This window comes from Camarhynchus parvulus, chromosome 12, assembly GCF_901933205.1.
Source record: "Camarhynchus parvulus chromosome 12, STF_HiC, whole genome shotgun sequence".
Lineage (NCBI taxonomy): Eukaryota > Metazoa > Chordata > Aves > Passeriformes > Thraupidae > Camarhynchus > Camarhynchus parvulus.
In genome coordinates, this window is record NC_044582.1 from 18,388,429 (window position 1) to 18,410,135 (window position 21,707).

At 44.6% G+C, this 21,707-nt stretch overlaps 1 protein-coding gene across 4 annotated transcripts in view; it reads left to right on the forward strand.

Annotated features, from left to right (window-relative positions):
- Positions 1-21,707, forward strand: part of CNTN4 (contactin 4) — a 267,122-nt gene that overhangs the window by 182,580 nt on the left and 62,835 nt on the right. For all 4 annotated transcript variants that reach the window (XM_030956815.1, XM_030956814.1, XM_030956817.1 and 1 more), the window contains 3 exons: positions 641-736; positions 16,380-16,583; positions 20,518-20,620. In XM_030956815.1, the coding sequence (XP_030812675.1) occupies positions 641-736; positions 16,380-16,583; positions 20,518-20,620 (403 nt within the window). The remainder of the gene's footprint in view (positions 1-640; positions 737-16,379; positions 16,584-20,517; positions 20,621-21,707) is intronic.

Below are 21,707 nucleotides of genomic sequence, written 5' to 3' on the forward strand. Positions count from 1 at the left end.
GGAAAAATGAAAATTGAAATGCAGGAAATTGTAAAGGATCAGAGGCTGCCAGAGTGATTCCATGTCTTGGTGCTCCCACGAAGCAGCTGCTGGTGACAATCCTGGTGGCACTCTGAGCTCAGAGTCACCTCCTCTCTTCACTCCTGAATTCAGTGTGCGAGGAGAGCAGGGGGAGTTGTATTTTTGCAGTGCACGGGCCCTGAGGAGAGGAAAAAAGAGAGAGGTGGAAGGAGGAATTTAATTTAATTTAATTAAAGCACTTCTGTGGCTTCACATGCAGCTGGTGCAAGAGGGAAGGGTCTCCACACGTGGGATGGGAGGGCAGCAGCAGCGAGGGAAGCAGCCTGCCTTGGGATGGAATTGCTGATTCAAGGCAGTAATTCTTCCTAAATTCATACAACAAACCTCCCCCAGCCTTACGGGTGCTGGGGTTTTCTCCAGCTGTGTCTGTCTCTGCGGGTGAAGCAGCACCTTCTCCTTTCCAGCCTGGGGACGGCATTTCCTCATCCCCTTGTTGATGCTCCTCAGCCTCCTGCTTTCCTCACACTCCCCCCAGCCCACCCTCCACGCTGATATTTGCTTTATTTCACCATTTTCCTTTCGTGGTCAGCCTCTAACCGAGTTCCTTCTCTCCTGGCAGACCTTGAGAACTTCAAGACCAGGACGAGGAGCACGGTGTCCGTCCGCCAGGGCCAGGGCATGGTGCTGCTCTGTGGGCCCCCACCCCACTCTGGAGGTAAAGAGCTTTTCTTCTCTTGATTTCAATGAACTGTGGGGTTTCCCTTCTCAGGGGAGGGAATTCTCAGGGTTTTCAGGAAGTTTGGAGCCATCACCTGCGAGGACAGGGTGGTGGCAGGGCCACCCTGGCTGAGGGGATTCTGGTGCCTGGGGAAGCTCCAGTGGGGGACAAACACAGAGATGAGCACTTTATGGATCTGAGTGTAAACTGCAGAGATAAACTTCTGAGTGTAAACTGCGGAGATGGAAACTAAAGCAATGTGTTCATATCCTGAAGGTGTGACCAAGATATTCTTGCTCAGCCTTTCTGGTTTGTGGCCTGGGTGTGTCTCCTGCTAAAAAGCTGAACTTGCTGGCAGAGCCACTTTTGCGCACCATCTTTTCATTATTTTCTCTTTTTCAAACACTACTGGCACTATTTTTTGTGTCCTGGGTACTCAGGATGTGTCCAGATCTCACAGGGTGCTGTTGGCTTCAAAGAGGGCGATATGAATGTTTAGAAAATACCAAACAATTTCAGTTTAGCACAAATTTCTTTTAATTGTGCCAGTTTGTGGCTTCCTGAGCATGTGTGTTGCACTGCTCTGTTTGAAATGTGTTGGAGAGGGAGTGGTTCTGTGAGAATTCCTGCTGGAATTCTTGGTGTGCCTGACAAGATCCATGTGTGTCCCTCCCCACCAGGACCACACCAGCCACTGCAGCTGGCTCTTCATCAGGCAGTGCTCACTCTGTCAAAACAGCACAACATCTCCCACAGATCTGTGGCCCTTTTAAAGAAATTTGCAATCCTGCTTTGAGGTCTGTCTGGCCTCATCAGCTGGATGGAAATTGCCCCCTGGACCATGTGCTGTTAGGCTGATGGTAACGCTGCCAGTGTTTGATGCTGTGGTGCAACAGGAAAAACCTCCTCAGCTCCAAAGTGAAAAATAATCCAGCTCATTGGAAGCAGGTGTGGTAATAAGAGGAGAAAATGCAATTACTTATTTTAGAATCTGATTAGGGCAGCGAACCCAGGTTCATCATCCTTGCAAAAAGTGCCTGATGGCATTAGTGACCACTGCTGAAACATAGGACTAATTGTGGGAAAAAATACACTTTCATTTTTTTTAACCTTAGTTTCATATGTGCATTGAAAATGAAATCTGAAAAAAAAAAATCAGAACTGTTCAATCTGAAAATTGCCATTGCTTTGCTGATGAGTGTATTCACTGGATTAGCAGAAGCCTGAAAAAAAACCCATCCTGGCCAGGTGCTAAGATTTGGGAAAAGAAAAACAGTAAGTGGGAAGGGAATTATTTTCTGTCAACCATTGTGTCACTGGTTGTCTTGGGCTTAAAAATTGTGACTTTATTAAAAAGACACTGATCAGCATCCAGACCATTAACCTTTCATCTGTGGGTCTAATACTTTGCCAGTTGGAAATATCCATTTCTGAGGAGCTGTCAGCTAAAAGTGAAGTTATGTTGGCCTACATACATTAGTTGTTGAGGCTTTCTTTCTATTTTTTCTTGTTAATGATGCCCAATAAAGAGCTTCCTACTGTTCCAACGTTACAGGAAATTCATCCCGAAAATGAGCCCAAATGATGAACAAGTCCTTTCAGCACCAACAAATGGGCTGTGTGTGTACAGCTCGCACAGAACAATCTGGGCATTGCCGTGCACTGTCCCAATTTTTGGTTGGAAATGAGCTGGAAATTCGAGCCCATGGATGTGAGCTCCCCCCCAGAGCCCAGATGGAGACGGAGCTCGCGCTCCGTGCGGCGGGGAGCCGCTGTTTGTCAGGTCACTGCCTTGTGCTGGTACATTCTGTTAAGCAGCATAATGATGTGATGGCCTCCTCTGATGAAGCGCATGCTGAGTGCTGGAGGTTTGGCAAATAAATGTTCATCTGCAGCTCGGGAAGTGGCTGGGCTGGAGAGCGGAATGAATGCAAATCAAACATTTGCTTCTGCCGCGCTTTCCGCGCTTGCAGCAGTGGATTCCCACCCACCCCGAGGCCAGTCCTGCTGTACTGATGACCCCTTTGTCTGCTAGAAGTTCCACTTCTTTTTCTCTCCTATTTTTTTTGCCTTCTCCATTTGTTCCTAATGGACTGGTAGAAGCCTGCCTTCATTGTTAGGATTTTTCTGAGATAATTACCCTGCGTGTGAAGGGTGTTCCCTCGTTATTTCTGCAGCTTGTTTAATCAAAAGCCCAACAGTGGTCTTGTGTCAACCATTCTGCCCTGAAACTCCACAGAAGAAATCATTGGAAAGTAAATATTGCTCTGGGAATGTGGCACTGGGGCCTGGGTAACAGCACGATGAGCTGCTGGTGGTGTTTGAGTGGACAAGAGGAAACAGTCAAAAATCCTAAAAGTCTGTGTGGAGCTCAAATTTGGCTTTGGTTTTGTGCAGAACACCAGGGGGCTCATCGTGGCCACAGCATGAACTGGGCGGTCCCAGTGATGGAGTCACAGAAATGGGTTTGGACACTGGAGGGGCATCACAGAGTTCCTGTGACTTCTTTGTTGAGTCTCATTTAGGTACCTCGGCCTGTCTCAGAATGACTTCTAGAATTTGGATACCAGAAGGCAAAGCTCTCCTGCCTTTGAGATCAACCACTGACTCACAGAATGGTTTGGGTGGGAATGGCCCATCCAATGCCATGGCAGGGACACCTCCCACTGTCCCAGGTGCTCCCAGGAAACAATTCCTCCCTCCCAGGGGACAATTCCATCCCAATATCCCACCTAACCCTGCCCTTGAGCTGTCACAAGAGCAGAGCAGAGGGGAAGAATCCCCTGCCTTGACTATCTGGAGCATTTTGAGCCAAAACAGGGAAAATATCACCAAAAATGGCTTCGTTTCTTCTTTTCTGTTTCTTTCTGTTGCATTTTTAAGGCATTTAGAAGCCAATAAACCTTTTCAAAGTGTGCAGTAGTGTTCAAGCTAAGCTCTTTAGCTCTGCAGGGGGGAACACCTTTCCTTGTTTGCGTTTTTCGGTGTTGTTAATCAAATTTGGCAAGATCCATTTCTTGTTGAGATAAACTTAATTGAAACAAACAATCAAAGAGCTCCAAAAGCCAAAGCAAACACTCACTTGTGTTTCTCAGGGCCCTGAATCTAAGTTGTGTTCCAAGGGGGATATGCCTGGGAAGTATTTGGGGGTCACTGTCCTTTTAACTTTATCTCCAAATTTTAAGATAAAATATTCTTTTGTGCCAAATATTTCTTTTCATTTAACTCTGTGGGAGCCGAGTCATTTAGCTGCCACTTTCATTAGATTTTTTTGATAGTCAGGGCAGGGTTAGTTAACATTTTAACAACTACAGTTTTCAAATTCCTTCTAGCATCCCTGGCATTTTGTTGTGAGTCCAGAGGCTAAAAAAATACAGTCTTGGAAAGGATTTTCTACTTGACAGGCTGGTAGCACACGCTTCCTGATGCAATCCAAACAGGTCTGGAAACCCTTCCCCTCCCTTCTCTGGGAAGATAAATGAACTCGTCTTTAGGATTCCTCTCCCCCCCTTCCTGCGAGTTTCTCGTGGTTCATCTTTAGCAAGATCTATAACCATGTTCTCATGACATTTGCCTTGCAGCCCTCGTGGGAAAAGCCTGTGGAGATGGAGCTCTCCAAGCGCTGTGAGAAATGCTGAGCGCACACAGAGGGCTGCTGGAAATGATCTCTCAATTACTGGATTATTTGAATTCTGTGTTCTCGCTGCAGTCCCTGGTGGTGTGTCCTGCTCTGGGCTCTGCTCATTCCCCCCCTCACCACAGCTGGAGCACATCTGTTCTCAATCAGTAATCTGGGCAAGAATCAACCAGCTGATGGCTTTTTTAGATAACAAAGTGCTCAGCTGGGAACCCACTAGTGTTCTGTAGGATGTGTCTTCTCCTGCAGACACATCCTCAAAAGTTCCTGCTGACCCTGGAACTGAATCCCCCGACAATTCCTCTCTCGGAGCCTCAGCTCCTCACACACTTTGTCCCTCTGCTCCTTTCTGACCTTCCTGGGGAGCTGTGTCCCCTTGAGTGAACAAAGGCAGGATTTCAAGGAAGATCAGATCTCTGTCTCAGCATTGCCCATGTTCTCAATGCACTTGGAAAATTCCATTTTCCTGAAGAGGAGGAGATTCATTAAAGCTCAGTTGTTCCCATAATCCTTTCCTATCTGATGCCATCACTCCTGATGGAAACCCAGCCATGGATGGGAACACATCTGTGTCTGTGAGCTGAGCTGTTGACAGAGAATGATTCCCACACCTTTTCACAGATTGGATGCATTCAGGTTTTCTCATTCTCTCCTGCCTTTCTTTCCCTGCCGGTATCCAGGAAAACTTTTAGTTCTGTTGCACAGCTTAATCAAGTAGAACTAACTAAATTTTAGCATTTGACAGAGGAGATGGCAATTCTGATCCCATCTCAATCCCAGCCTTTCATGCTGCACGGGCAGGAGTGAGGTGTGGACACCAAAGGTGTTTGCAGAAAGCATTTTACAGATTCCAGCGCTGCTAAAACCACTCCTGAGCACAGGAATCATTAGTGGCTGCTCATTGTCCTCTTGCTTTTTCTCTCCTTTTATTATTGTTGTTTTTTTAAAGGCATGATGGACACTTGATGGGCTGGGAACAGTAAGGATCTTTGGGCTGTCGGGGTGGCTGATGGCCTCTAGTGGGATGAATGGTTTTGGGGGGGTTGTCCTGTAAATAATCCATCCCACAAATCATGTCTCATGTTTGTACAGCCCCCACCATGCAGTGCAAGGAGGAAGGGCAGCAAAAATCGGAAAAATCAGAAGAGTACAGGAGGAAAAAGGCAATTATCAGGCATTTTTATACCATGATCAGCAAATGGAGCATGGCAGGATCCTGGAGCATTTAATGTCCTCACTCCACTACAGCAAGCTTAACATTCAGCCTTTATTTTCCTGTTTCTTTCAGTGTGGGATGCCCAGGGCTTTTGAGAAATGTGAATTTTACAGAACCTGTATTGCCAGTTCCCCCTTGCCAGGCAGGATGTCAAAGGGCTGAGCTACCCCTGTTACTCCTTATTAAAGGATTGATAGTTTCTCCTCCTTCTCTGCTGTCTTAATGTCTTTGGAAGCCTTTGCTGCTTGGTCAGATTTGGTTCCAATTAGTGAGAAGCTAATTTAGAGAGGAGCCTCGCACACATGGGTGGGCACCGTGGCTGTAAAAGTTCCATTTCTCCAGGAAACCGAGCAAAAAATCTGCTAAGCTGGTTGGAAGTTGGTTCAGCTATTTGTCAGGAGGCTGCAGGGCTACTGAGCAGCCTGTCATGGATCACTCCCAAGGCTGGAGGGAACATCTGAGCAGGTAAACTCTCCCTTGGGGCTGGGAAAAGCAAAGAAAAAGGGAAATATTTTCCCATTAGGATGGTCAGTGATGGATTTGATGGATTTGACTCTGGTGTTGGGGTGGTGTTGGAGCATCAGGAGGGGCTGCAAACCTGCCTTGGTTTTGGGGCAGGTGTTAAACCTTGTTTTCCATGGATAATTCTGCTTGGAGGATGCAGGGAGGGACGGGGGGAGGCTCAGTTCCCAAACAAACAGGAAAATGCCCCAGCAGGGTGCAGTTCCCATGACACAGAACACTGAAACTGCCCCAGCAGGGTGAGGAGAAATTCAAGTTGCTGGAGTTAATGGAGGAGACCATGAGGAGCAAAGGATGCAGAAAAATACCTGAAGCTGTCACCTGTTTTCCCCTTAACAGTGACTTCCACTCCCATGTCCCCAAAACAAGAAAATGCCCCAGCAGGGTGCAGTTCCCATGAGCTGGGGCTCCACAGCTCACAGCTGACTTTCCTGGAATGGGAACACTGAAATTCCAGCAGGAATTCCCAGGAATTTCCAGGAGGGGAGTGCAAGATGAGTGCTGGAGATGTGTGGGAGATGGAGGAGACCATGAGGAGGGCAAAGGATGCAGAAAAATACCTGAAGGTCACCAGTTTTCCCTTTAATAGTGACTGCCACTCCCATGTCCCCCAAAGCAGGAAAATTCCCATGTCCCAAGTGTCAGCACCCTAAAAATGTTTTCCAGAGCATGAACAGCTGAGCTCAAAAAGCCTCTGAGTGATTGATCTCAGGCCAAGATCCAGAAAACAACTTCCCAAAGCTTCCAGTCAATTCCTGCAGTTTGTCTCCTGCTCCTGAAAGCTGCATGTGAGCAGCCTGGCAACATTTCTGCCAAAAAATCCCTCAAAATTCAGCCCAAATTTCCATCCAGGTGTCTCCTTCCATCACAGGGAGTAGGTGGGTCACACCCTGGGATTCTGTAATTCATCTGTGTCTGGCTCCATGTGATGGAGATCATTACATTTCAGCAAAAATGGGGTTCATTAAACTTAAAATCAGGCATATGAAACTCTCATTTAAATAAAAAGTGATTGAGAATGGTAACTTCCATTTAAAGTGCATCTCCCATCATTTATTTTTTATGCTCTGCCACAGTCACCGTTTAAATTATTAAAAGCAAGAAGTAAAAAGCTTCTCAGGAGATAGAAATGGATTAGATTAAAATTAATCTGACATAATCCTTTCTGTAAAACTGCTGATTCAGTTTGTGCACAAGTTTATCAACATATTTGAGGATGAAGGATAAGGATAAATTCTCCTCTAATTTGGGAGTGCTTTGGCTTGATATTTCTGACAGCACAGGGAACACACTGAGCTCTCTTAATTGAGAGATTTATGAAATTACAAATATTCCTTACAGCACAAATGCCAAGCTCATCACAGGTTTACACTCATTTAAGCACCTGAGGTGGATCTGCCTCATTTCAGCTGGGATGAATTTTAAGGTGCAAAAAAATAGGGGCTGGGGCAAGAACAGAGGCAGATTTTCGGCTGTCACTTGTCACCTGCAGAGTCAGCACCCCCAGAATTCCCTTTTTTGTGCCCCAGGTGGGTGGCAAGGACACAGGAGGAGGACTGGGGTGTGTGACTGGAAGGGGAGAGGCTCAGCTCTCCACCAAAGACCTTGGAATCAGGGAAATAATGAGGAACACGGCGTTAATGGATTTTTTATTTGTCAGTGACAGCTCGTGACATCTTTAAAAAGAAATCATCTGCGAGCCAGTGGTGTGGTTTATTCCCTGTTTGGTTGCAGTCAGCACTAAATGAAGATTGAAATGGGATTGAGAGGGGGTAGGGCTGGCAGGGTTTGGCTAAAGATGAGTGAAATGTGTCTGACAGAACCCAGTCAATAGCATTTGTCAGGAGCTGTAACATCTTGTGATGTCTTTATGAACTAAATCAGAGATCAGAGTGCTGCTCCCAAGCTCTGCCAACCCTTTGCCTCCACATCCAGCTCTGCACAGCCCTCGGAGGCAGCCAGGGCTGCAGAATGTGCCCCGTGGCACAAACACAGCACTGATGTGTCACATTTGGGGTTCCACACCCCTGGGTGCACATTTTGCTTTGTTCAAGTCAACAGTGCTGGCTGTGGGAGCCCCCATTCCTATGGGGCTGATGTTTTATTGCTGAAAAATCAGTGGGGGTATTGGTTTGGGCATTTTCTGTTACCTCATGCACATTTTCTGTTACCTCATGCACATGGTTGCACCTAAAAATGCAACCACAGTGTGTTTAAATATAGCAAATGTGCAACCATGATGATGTTTTCAGCTGGTAGATACCAAAGATATCACTTTATTGTGACACTAACCACTGATTATCTATCAAATGAGTGAAGAGAATGGGTTTTTCCTGTGCCCTACAGGCCATGCCCCCCTCAGGCTGTTTGGGCAGATATTTCAGCCTTGCAGTGGACCATCATTTTAATTCATTGCAGGAAGAAAATTCCTCTGCAACCGACTTTTTTTTTTTAGGGGTTTGATCTAATCTCTTACAACTACAGATCAAAGGTAGTGAAAGCTGGTATTAAAGGATTAGCTAGGTCACATTGAAATATGTTTTAAAACAAGCCCAGGGACCTTTAGATTTTCTGAAGCTAGTGCACACACAAAATAGGATTTTTAGGCTAACTCTCTGTGACTTTAACCAGAAAAACAACGGATGGATTAAATCTGTGAGTCATTCCTTCAGGTGGTGTGGGGAGCAGTTTATGCAACACAAGCTTGCAGAATATCAGCAGTGACTGAATCTCTCACAGCACAAACCCAGAGCAGAAGTTCAATTCAGAGCAGGCACCACTTGTGCACATGCCCAGCTTCCTGAGGTTTTATTCTCTTTTGGTGGTTGTTTATAAGGAATTAGCAGCTTCAGCCCAGGCTCCTTTTCATCCTTTTCTCTGGCTGATCTCTCCTGTTTCCATGTGGCACAGGGGTGATTTCTCTCCGCCTGCCAGGTGAAGATGAGCGTTCCTTTGCAAGGATGTTGATGCCACTCTCTGGGCCTTATCAAGCCATTATTCCTTTTTTATTACCAGAATTTCCTCACTGAAATGAACTTAGAGAGGATCACCCAGCTGATCCCTGCTAGGGTGAGCCTGACTCCAGAAACTTCAGTTTAAATGAGAAGGGCCTGGGAATGGCATCAAATCCAGTCCTGGTTCCCATTCCCAGGAGGTACCAGGGTAACAACACAGCTTGGCTTGGTGGGTGCTTTCCCTTCCAGGCAAGACAGGCTGGAAATGCCTGTAAGACAAGCTTGAAAAGCTTTTCAGACAAAACCCATCATGTTTCTCCCCAGAGCAGCCAGGCTGTCTCGATGGGAGGGTGGCTGTGCCCCCAGATGCTGTTGGAATAATTTTGGTATTTCACTGGAGCAGATTCCGCAGTGCTGGACCTCATCTTGTGATGTTTTCTATTCAGCACAGATAAAGGTTTGTGTTGATTTCCCTCCCTTTGGGTTCAGGTTGGCTCAGTGCAATCATGCTTGGTGCTCACAGCCATCCCCAGCTGCCTGGGAGAGATAAGCCAGGCCAGCTGTGTGCACCCAAATATTTCACTGCCTTTGACATCCACAGGCTGGAGATGCACCAGATACAGGGATATTGATTAGGCTTCAGGTAATGAACACCTCTTGCCCTTTTAATTACCCAGAGCTGGCCAGTCAAGGGGCTGGGAGGCAAACACAGCACTGAAAACTGCTGTGAGAATGAGAGAAATTGGGTAATTTTGTGCATTTTTCTCGTTCTTATAAACTTCTGACAGCATGTTTCTTATTGCCTGGCTGCTGAGTAACTGTGTCCTCAGATTTGGCATAGCTGAGGGTTCATCCAAACGTGTTTTATTAACTTTAGATTAATCTTGTTCATTATTTATCATTCTTTTTATTAAAACCTGCATTGGAGGCCCAGAGCTGGGGTGTGGTGTAGCTGGGCAGCAGAGCTCAGACTCAAAGGGAGAATTACCAGGTGATCTTTTTGTCCAGGCTGATTTCCTTAAATTGTTCTGCAATTATTTAAGACTGGAAGATAAAAAATTGATCCAGTGGTGCAGGCAGGGCAATGGAACTGTCTGTAACCCCACCAAAAAAAAAAAATTTAAAAAAAGAGGCAGTGCATAATTCATGTGGCTTTAACATTAAAATAAAACTGTGGAAGAGAAAAATGGTCTAAACTGCAGGAATTGCAGAGAATTGTGCCAGGGGTTTGTTTTTCCTGGGTAATTCCCTTTTTCCCTTTCCCCAGGGTGCTCTGCCAGGGGCTGGAGGCACTGGAGCCTTCTCTCCTGCTCACGTTTTGTGATTCAAAATTGTGATTTTGTGATGGGGCTATGGGTGTTGATTGCTCAATCAAATCGCAGTGAACTTTGCAATTATGGAATTTGCAATTATGGAATTTGCAATTATGGAATTTGAATTGTGAGTATCCCCTACAAGCAGTTGGCAGATTTTAATAAGCAAATTGAGAATACAGCTCAGGTTCACAGGACACTCATCAGATAATCAGTTCAGCTTCAGCTTTGCCCAAATTTGCTGTAACCTTCGCTTATGAGCAGTTTGAACACCAAGGAATGGGAGCAATCAGAGCAAAAAAAATCCAGCAAATTACCCACCAAAAATCAGTTTTCTATGAAGTTTATACCACAACAGTGGGTATGGCTGGGGGCTGTACAACAAAATGATATTGTAGCATTTGGATATATTAAAAAAAAAAGAGCAGGTGGGAATGTTTGGCACAGGAACAAAGCCAGAGCCAAGGAATTTGTCAGTGCTAAATCACCTAAAAGCAAAGTGCAAAATCCTCCTGACCATCACCTGCACTGCAATGGTCGAGGGAACAGCTTCTCTCCAGGAAAAACTGCTCTGCTGCTGTTGCCTCTGTCTGGGAATGGCAGGGAGCAAAACAGACAGGAAAACTTCAGCACTTCCCATCCTGCAAAAAATAAATGAATTTTGAAAAACATTTTAAAACAGACATAATTTTACAGAAGTGAATTCTGCAAAAAAATAATTGAATTTTGGAAAAAAAACCCTTTAAAACAGGCATAATTTTAAAGAAGTACATTCTGTAAAAAATAATTGAATTTTGACAAAAAATATTTAAAACAGCCCTAAATTTACAGAAGTGAATTCTGCAAAAAAAATCGAATTTTGGAAAAAAAAATTAAAACAGACATTTTATAGAAGTGCATTCTGGGGAAAAAAAAAATTGAATTTTGAAAAAATTTAAAAGCCAGCCATGATTTTACAGAAATGCATGATCAAGGGAAGTGCCAACCAAACACTCCAAGCTGTGTTCACTCCCTCTGGATTTAAATTGTTATGGCAGGGGATGAGCCTCACCTCTCCTTTCAAAATGTCTCAAAATTAATTAATGTTTCAGTCATAGTTTGGGTTGTTTGGGGCAGTTTAAAGGGAGGATTTCATAATTGCCTTAATTTCATGTTTTTCTTTTGCCATGTGCAATGAAACATCATTTTTGTGCATCATGATTTACAGAAAACTTTCTGTTTTCCACTGAAAATCAGCTCCCACCTGTCCAGGTTGTGAGTGACAGAGTGGGTGATAAGGGAGGAATTATAGCAATCACTGAAAATTGGATTAATCTCTGTAACTTTCAGCAAAGCCTATAAAAATAATAGTGTCTTGTACCCACACTGTTCTTATTAAAAATGATAAATGACCCCCATTTTTTGGCTAATGCTGATCCCAAAATTTCATCCTTCTCCTCAGCTTTATGGCTGCCATAATCTTGATATTTTAATAGCTTTGCCCATAATAGCCACAGAGACCTTTTTAAGTGGCAGCCCTGACTTTATGGAAGAGACTTTAAAAAAAAAATAAAAAATCAAGAAGAGTTTCTTCTCCTTAAAGGCAGAGGCAAAATATGTGCACGTCCCAGGAGGGGCAAGCAGAGAAATGTGATTTTGGCAAAGCACAGGCCTAAGTTAATAACTACTCAGAATTTCTGCAGCTTTCACTATAGACTAGATAATGGAAATGAAGAAAAATAAGATTACATGTCCTGGGTGTGTGCAGGGGATGACCAGGCAGCTGCTCTGGGATTGCAGCTCGTGGAATTCCTCCTCTCCTTTAAAAACAGCAAATACAGGTCAGAAATTGGGTAATATTCTATGTTTGAGAGATCTTTAGATCTTTACTGAAACCAGAAATACACTATAGCTATAAACTGCCCAAGTGTAAATAGACAGCTGAAGCTGGACCAAAACTCCAAAACTAAATTTGGGTGAAACAAGGTTGAAAGAACTCAGAAACAGGCACCTGCAGCAAAAAGAATCTGGGGGAGGAAAGTAGAGAACGTAACCCAAAAGTAGAGAGAGAAGCATTACAGGTGTGAAAATGCTTTGCATGAAAACAAAATGTGAAGTGTGGGGAAAGACTTGAGAGGTTTCTGAGAGGGTTGTGGAAGGCAAATGGCAGGTCCCAGTAGTCAAAACTTTTTCTTATGACTGTAATGTATCCTGACACTCTAGAGAGGAGAGAGTTGAAGGTTACAAATCCCAACACTGGGAAAATTACACCCAATTTGTAAACTGGAGATTATGGAGATTAATGACAGGTCTGCTCGAAAGGGGAAATGAAAACGTGGGAAAATAGGCAAAAATCACAGGAAAAGGGCCCCAAATTAGACAGGAGAAGTTTGTAATGAATTCCTCAAGGAATCAGAGGCTCATGTGGGATTAGAGAACCACGGATTGCCTGTTGCTGCTGGTTCCTTGTGCTCCAAGGCTCCGTGTTGGTGGCTTTGGGAAACCTTCCCATCAGCAGGAGCCACCCCAGGCTGTGTTTGAAGTGTCTGTTTGCTCAGGAGGTACAAATTGCCTGTGGGATGTGAGCTGCCTGTCACTTCCAGAGCAATTAGAGAGGCAGACCTTATCACAAGGAGCCCGTCAGCTTGGAGGAGCCATAAATATTGCACCAGGATCTCTCAGGAAATCAAAGGCACTGGGAGGGAGTGTTTATTTACACGTTGCTGCACAAGCAGGAGCACTTAGAGATGCTCCAGTCTGTGCTGCTCCCTGGGCTCCATGTTCCATCAGTCCCATGGGGTTTGAGAGAGGGAGAGAGAAGGAATTAGCCAGTTTTAAATGTTACAGAGCAATAATGGGCTGCTCCTAATGTCCAGTTCTGTGTCATCTGGGCAGCTGGATCTCTCTGGCATTGGTAGGAAGGCAGAGCTGCAGATCTTTACTGTGCTCCAAATTAACAGAGTCTGAAGGTGGCTTTGGGTGGATTTCAATGTTTTGCCCTCTAGAAATGGGTCTCATTCAGTTCCTTCCAGCGTTCTGGAGGGATCCCAGCTCATCATTTGTTCCTGTCTTCGATCAGATCTCCTCCTCTTGCCCAGCCTCCTCTGCCCTGCTTATCCAGGGCTTCCAACCCTTAAATATTGTACAGAAATCTATTTTAGAGATCTTTAAATTTTATAGAGCAGCAATGGACTGCTCCTAATGTCCAGTTCTGTCTCGTTTGGGCAGCTGGATCTCTCTGGCATTGGTAGGAAGGCAGAGCTGCACCTTCAGACCTTTACTGTGTTCCTCGGTTTTATGCAGCCAAATTAACAGAGTTTGAAGGTGGCTTTGGGTGGATTTCAATGTTTTGCCCTCTAGAAATGGGTCTCATTCAGTTCCTTCCAGCATTCTGGAGGGATCCCAGCTCATCATTTGTTCTGTCTTTGATCAGACCTGCTCCCCTTGCCCAGCCTCCTGTGCCCTGCTTGCCCAGGGCTCCCAGCCTGGCCCTCAGCTCCAGAGACAGAATTATCCCAGACTTTTTAACTGAGGCAGAGCCTGGGAAAAGCTCCTGCGATTATTATAGGGCTGGAAAGTCTTGAAAATGCCAGCACAAGGGCTCTCAGTGGCTCTCACCAGCAAGGAGAGGAGAACTCCTTCAGCCAAAGGCATCATTAGCCCACAAGCACAGAACCATAGACTACAATGAAAATATTTAACCTGGAAATTAGAAGGTTTTTAGCAATTAAAGTGATACTGGCTCGCAGAGGAAAGCAGGAGCCCTTTCTGGGATGTAATTATACCTGTGAGACCTCCTGGGGCAGGATGGGAGGGACAGGGATTGATCCAGAGATTCCCTCCCCGCTGTTTTCCTGTGGTCAGGTCACCATTTCCACTTTCTGTGAATTGCAGAGCTCAGGGGGCTCTGGTGGAAGCCTTGGTGTGAAGAGTCACTCCAATTTCAGCACCTCTGTGCATCCCAGGGCAGGGATGTTTATTTGCCTGGTGCTGGCTGCTTCTGGAGGAGCAAGATAATTGTTCACCAAGAGTAAATTAAAAAAAAACAACCAACAAACTTAACTACTTGCAGAAAATAATAAGCTGCCTGGGAAGTGGTACCTTGTTTGCTCTGAGTATCCTCTTGACATCAGCATGAGGTTCCTGCTAATGAGATGCACATGTGTAAATATGATGATTAGATATTCCCTCATAAACAGAATTATCATACCTTTCTAACAGTCTGAGCAGGCATTTTCGAGTCCTGTTGTTGCAAATAAATAAATAAAGGCCAAAAGGCTGCATCCAGCCTCTTCTGGCTGGGAGCAGTGGGACGTGAGGGCAGAATGTATTTTCCAAAGTACCTAATGGTAGTTGAGGTCAGTTACAGCCACGACTCATTAGAGTATTAAAACAAGAATGTGGTTTTTAGTATAATTAGCGTTCCCTTAGAAAACTGCAGCAGTCTTGTATCCACTTCAGGCTCTTTGAGCGTGTTTGGGCATTTGGCTCAGGCAGATATAACAGGGTTAGACTGCATTAACCTCACTCACAGCCTCTGCAACGTCTCTCACTTCTTCTTTATGGCTCAAATAACTTCCAAAGGCGCCTTATAAAACACATAGCCCTGTCTAATTAGTCACAGAGAAGATTACAGCTGCTTAATTTAGTGTTCAGTTTTCTGCTGATTCAGAAATTCCTGAGGAATAAAGCATCCAGTGGGTGATAACACAACTCGGCAGATCCTCCTCACAACTGGCTTTAAGGGAGAAAAAAATTAATTAGGGAGGATGAAAGCAAAGCCATGGGCAGGCTGGAGTGTTCACAACAAAAAGGTGAGATTCCTGTGAAATGCATTTTATTCTGGATGAAGTGGAAGGAGTAGCAGGAATATCAGATCCGTGTGTGGGATTTCACAGCTGGAAATTTGCATTTGGAATGATGCCTTTTTCTCTGGTCCTAAAAATATGAGCCAGACACAGTTAGGGTGATAAAAGAGGCACCTTGATCCTTAAATGCACAAATTCTGCAGGTGGAAAAGGCTGAGGATGCTCATGATTTCTTGTACAATTTTTATAGATTCTGCAAATTAGCATATCTGACAAGAACGCCCAATTAGGAACGTGCCCAGTGAATTAATCCCCCCAGTTCTGGTACCTTCTAAATTCTCCCCCCTCAGATGAGATCCAGGCCCTGTTCACAAAAATTTGTCTCAAAAAGCCATTTTCAGCCTTGGTGTCTAAGGAGAGCCAGGACAGCACAGGGATCCTGGGATTTGTTTTGTCTTTCTGCCTAGGAAAGCGTTGAAGCTAAGCCATGATAAAAAGCTACCAATAAATGTGTAGAGAATACAGAGAATATGTGAAAGAAAAAAGGTAAAAACCAAAATGGCATCAGAGAATAAAGAGGAGATAAAAAGGCAAAAACCAAAACAGCATTAGAGAATATAGAGAACATAAAAAGGTAAAATAGAGAATATATGAGAATATGTGAAGGGAAAAAGGTAAAAACCAAAACAGCATCAGAGAATAAAGAGAAGATATAAAGGTAAAAACCAAAACAGAGCATATAAAAAAACCAAACCAAAACCCAAACATATATATCAGAGAACATATAAAAGAAAAAAGGTAAAAACCAAAAACAGCATCAGAGGATATGGAGAAGATAAAAAGGTAAAAACCAAAATGGCATCAGGGAATATAGAGAAGATAAAAAGGTAAAACCAAAAGGGTATTAGAGAATATATGAAGTAAAAAAAGGTAAAATCCAAAACAGAGCATATAAAAAAACCAAACCAAAAGCCAAACATATATATCAGAGAATAGATAAAAGAAAAAAAGGTAAAACAGTAAAAGAAGGTAAACCAAAACAGCATCAGAGAATATGGAGAAGAAGAATAGGTAAAAACCAAGATGGCCTCAGGGAACATAGAGAAGATAAAAAGGTAAAAACCACCAGGCCATCAGCATCTGTGGGGCTCATTCCTTGGGCTGTGCTATCTCATTTTTCCCTGCTCACAGCATGTCCCTTGTGCTTGCAGAGCTGACCTACGCCTGGATCTTCAACGAGTACCCCACCTTTGTGCACCAGGACAACCGGCGCTTCGTGTCACAGGAGACCGGGAACCTCTACATCGCCAAGGTGGAGACCTCGGACGTGGGCAACTACACCTGTGTGGTGACCAGCACTGTGACCAACAGCAAGGTCCTGGGGCCACCCACGCCCCTCGTGCTCAGGAACGACGGTAGGACCCTCCCCAGCTGCCCCGGGGGGCTTTGTTGGGTTTTCGTGGCTGGGTGTCGCCCAGAAAGTAAAAACTGGCTGAAATGTTTCTGTTGGAGCGTCTTGGTTTTGGAAAGCCAGGTGTTTGCTAAGGAAGGCAGGAGCCTCCCCTGAAATGGAAAATGTAAACCCCCTCCCTCTGAATTGCTATAAATTTTAAATTAAGGGGCTCTTGGGCAAAAAATAATATGGGAGAAGGAATAACAGTTCTTTACTAGGGAAGAAAATAAAAATATAAAATTAACAAGGCAGTAATACAAAACAACACTGACAGAGTCAGAACTCAACCTGACACCCTGTGGGTCAGGGTGCTGGCAGCAGTCCCATTGGAATTGTGGCTCAGCCCTCCTGCAGTGTCAGGGGTGGTTCTGCTGGAGCAGGGATCCTGGAGAAGGGTGGAATCTTCCTCTGAAGATCCAGTGGAAGAGGCAGCTGCTGTTCCTCTGGGAAATCTGGAGGAGAAGCTGCTCTGGTGTTCCAGAATCTCCAGATTATATCCAGGTAGGAATGCTTGGCTCCTCCCTCTGGTCTCACACCTCCCAGTGGGATGCTGCAGTTCTTATCAGCCATGCAGGGACATTCAATGGCTGTTATCAGCCGGTGTCTCCCCTGAGGGAGGAGTGGGTGTGGGAGAGATAAGGAAAACTGCCCACTGAACAGAAGACAACTGCCATCCAGATGGCAAATAGAACACAATTTGCTTGGCATACAGGACATGGAGTGAAGGGTTTTCCCCCCTCTCATGGTTTTTCAGTGTGCTGGAGCTGGGGCTCAAATTCATGGACAGCTGAAGTTGCGCTCCTCACTGCTGGAGTGATTCTCAGAGTCAGGCAGTAATTACAAAAGAAAAACCCAGTGGGAGTTGGCCAAAGACAGGAAACAAAATAGATTTTAGAGTCTGGACGTAGCAGTTTTTCTCATTTTCTGCAGCCCCAAAGTGAACAAAGGCACTTTGTTGTTTCGGTAACTGTTAGCTCAGCCTGTGGTTCCCAGCAGAATTAGTGCTATTATTAGTGGTCTGTGGAATAATACAAAAAAGGGGAGAAGAAAACAAAAGAGGATTTCTAAATTTATACAGACAATTGATCTGTATCATCATCATTTTGGAGCAGATAAGAAAAATACATTTGCATGTTAATTTCCAATTAAAATTAATTAAAATGTCTCTGTTTAAAGGCTAAAAGTTGGGACATTTGTTCCAGGAATAGAAATGCAATGTTAGCAACTTCTCCTGGAAGAAGATCCACTGTCACCTTGTGGGATTTGACAAAAATTCCTTGCTTGGAAAATACTGCAGCCTCCTGCCCATCAGGTTGAGATCCACCATCCCTGTGGATGGAGTGGGAAATGCTGCTGGTGATGAGGAATTGTCCCAGCTGGACTGGGAGGGGTGGAGGTGCTGCTTCTCCAGCTCTGCTCCATATCTGCCCTCCTTTTCAGGGGATTCAGTGTTCCCAGAAACACAGCACAGCAAATCTGTCCCTCTGAGTCCACAGTGAGCTGTAGCATGGCTGGCAAAGAGCGATGTTTAAATGTGCCTCATGCTGACAATTGCAGTGCTGATATAATCTTTTTTATTATTCCAATAACAGGGATTTGTTTTTGCAAACCCTACTGGAAGATGTGGAGAGGGACTTGGTACAAGGGTGTGCAGTGGTAGAACAAGGGAAATGGCTTTAAGCTGATGGGGAAGGAATTGTTGCTGGGACCATCCAGGTGTTGAGAGCTGCTGCTTCCCTATTTCTCTTCAAAATGTGGGATTTGCCATACCAGGATTCAAACAGTAACAGTGGGAAAGGACCAAAATAGTCCTGGAATAAAACTGCCATCAGCAGCAGCTGGATGGGCCAATTAAACTGCAACATTTCACAGGTGTTGTCAGGAAATGCATATCAAATCCTCAGACAAATTAGCCTCCTCCTGAATTCCTGGGACTTTCAGCCCAAAAAAAAAATGTTTTTAAGCTTTGAAATTGGAAGAAAGACACAAAAGCCTCTGAAATGCCAGCACATGGAGCATCTGATGTGCCCTGACACTGGGAGTGCTCTCCAAGCCACAATCCCAGGCTCTGCTTTGGTGCTTTATTTCCTCCTCCATCCCTGCCACCTGCACAGCTAAGTCAGATGTTCAATCACCCAGCAACAGCAGGAAAAATGAGGATTTTCTGCATGGAAATGGTCTGGGATTCAGGATGGAGATGTCTCAACTGCTCTGATGTTGCTGCTATAAAGGGCAGACAGCAGGACTCACTTCACACCCTGTATAAATTTATGGAGATAGGCAGGGTGTCATTGCAGCAGGAGCCTTGTGGTTTTGCCAGGTGCAAATCCTGATTTTTCCAGGTGCAAATCCTGATTTTTCAGTGGTTGGAGTTCACGGTGAGGCTGGGAGAGGCCAGAGCTGCAGGGCTCAGGGGGTGGTGGCTGTAGTTGGTGTCCCACAGCCCCAGGGAAACATTCCCACCCCACTGAGGGGTTTATCCCCCTGGAATTTCAGCTCTCCAGGCCCAGCCCAAGGCAAAGAAATGAGAATAAAGTCAGTGAAGAGAAGGGGAAAAATATCTCCACAAGTTCTATCAGTTGCTGCTTTGGAGACCACGGGGCAATTCTTGGCTTGATTGAAGCTTGTCCAGCAAATATTCAGCACAGATTTTGGAGAAATTTAGGCAAGATTGCAAAGATTTGGCAGGTCCCAATTGGGAAAACAGGATTTTGAGCTTTTGGAGGGTGCAGTGTTAACATGCAGAGGGCTAATAAGTGACATGCCACATAATTCTTGTTTGTATGGTTTGTAAATGCTGGAATGTCACCAGGAATCCCAGATTTCCTGTTTCACGTGCTGGGCAGGACATGAATATGAGGAGAGTATCCATATTTTTAATAAGTGCATTTAATTTTGACAACTGAGGCGGTGCAGCAGCTGCTTTGTTGAACATTTATTTGCAATTACTGTGTTGGAAGTTGAAATAACCTGCTCTTGAATCAGAACAGGTCAGCAAGCAGAGGTGGAGTGGTGTCAGCCTCACACTCAGCATTTCCAGCTTCATCACTGGAAAACTAAAGAAAAACCAGGACTTTCTTGCATCCAGTGTGAAAAGCAAGAGCAGTCAGCAATTACAGGCCAACCTCAGCAGCTCTGATGCACCTCAGTGTCATGCAGGCTCATTTCTGTATTTTTGGGATTCTCCAGGGCTGACCCAGCTCCTCTCCTGCCTTGGCCACCGTCCAGGAAGTGCTGCACTGTTGAGATTGGAACTGCAATCATCAATTAGCTGATAATCACTATTGGTGGAATTATATGTGCTGGGTTTAAGACAGTGCAGTGGCTGGAAATGGAGCCATTTGTCAGGGGTATAATGGCCTTTTTATGTGCACAAATTTTTAAACACAATTTCATAAAGAGGCTGCCACGCTCCGTGATTTACTGGGGCAGTAAAAAATAAAGAAATTACCCGAGGAGTAGAAGATCTCTGTGCATTGAAGTCCTGGAAGTTAATAGAAATATCTCTGTTAACTCCAGAGATTTTAAAACTTTTATCCAAATGGCTGCTTGTACCACGTTCCATTTCTAGAAGATGCTGGACCTCCCTGATTATTGCTCCCCTTATTTCACAAGTTACCTGCAAAAATCCTGCATATTCAAAAGCAAAAAGTAACAGAGCCATGAAGAGACTTTAATCTTTGGCAGATGGTGTGGCGAGTTGATTCAGCTTCTCCTCTGGCAGTAAATGGGAAAAGAGCCCACACTCCACGGCTGTTAGGAACAAGCCATGTTTAAAATGAATGGATTAATTGGGCAAGTAATGATGTATAGAACAGCTCTGTGCTAGCACGGGAGCACTTGTGAATTTACGGCTGAAATTCAACCAAGCCTTAGCATCTCCTTTATGTTCCCAGGGGTGATGGGAGAGTATGAGCCCAAAATAGAAGTGCAGTTCCCAGAAACTGTTCCATCTGCGAAGGGAACCACGGTGAAACTGGAGTGCTTTGCCTTGGGCAAGTAAGTTTGGATCCATTATTATTATTAATTATTATTCCTGCAGCTTCTCGCGTTTGTGGGGTTTGCAGCAGTTCCTAACGACCCACTTCTCTCAGCAGGAGTTACTTGTGGCCAGTTTTCAGAGCAGCCACAGGGCTTGGGGACTCTTGTTCCTGGAGTAAACACTGGCAGCACTTCCAAAATGTTGGGACTGGCAGGAAAATCATCACAAAATGGATGGTTTGGGTTGCAAGGGACCTTGAATCCCATCCAGTGCCATGGGCAGGGACACCTTCCACCATCCAAGGCTGCTCCAAGCCCTGTCTTTTGGACACTTTTAGAGCAGTCACAGCTTCTCTGGGCAACCCCATCCAGGGCCTCCCCACCTTAAAATGGATGTGTTTTTACCCCAGATTCGACTGCATTTTAATAATAAAATGTCTCCTGCTTATACACTGTGATAAACACATTTACATTTATGTTCCACATAACCCACCCATAAAAGAACCTGTTTATAAAATCTGTTCATACACAACAGATTGAATAACTGTGAGTGACAGCCATAATTATTTAAACTATTGCACTGTGTAGCCCCACCTCCCCTTTAATGGTTCGGGGAAGAATATATGTATCAGATTAGCATAAAATCAATTATCAATTCACGTTTACACTTATGTTCCACATAACCCACCCATAACAAAACCCCTCTGGACCCTGTGCCAGGCCCCTCACTACCTTTTTATCTTCTCTTTATTCTCTGATGCTGTTTTGGTTTTTACCTTTTTTTTCTTCATATATTCTCTAATACCCTTTTGGTTTTACCTTTTTATCTTCTCTGATGCCATTTTGGATCAGGAATGGGACATCACACCATGATCAATATGATCAAGTGAAGCCAACTTTATTATCCCAAAAAGGGACAATTTATAATATAGGGCTATATTTATAATGAATCTCTACTGTCCATGTTTCTAGCTGATACACGATTGGTTAATCCTGGCTGTTCGTGTGTCTAAAATAGAGTGCTGATTGGATCTTGCTGTGGTCGTCCAGCCCACCCATTGCTTCTCTTTTTTCTCACTTTCTCAAACTTTCCCACAAACTTGCT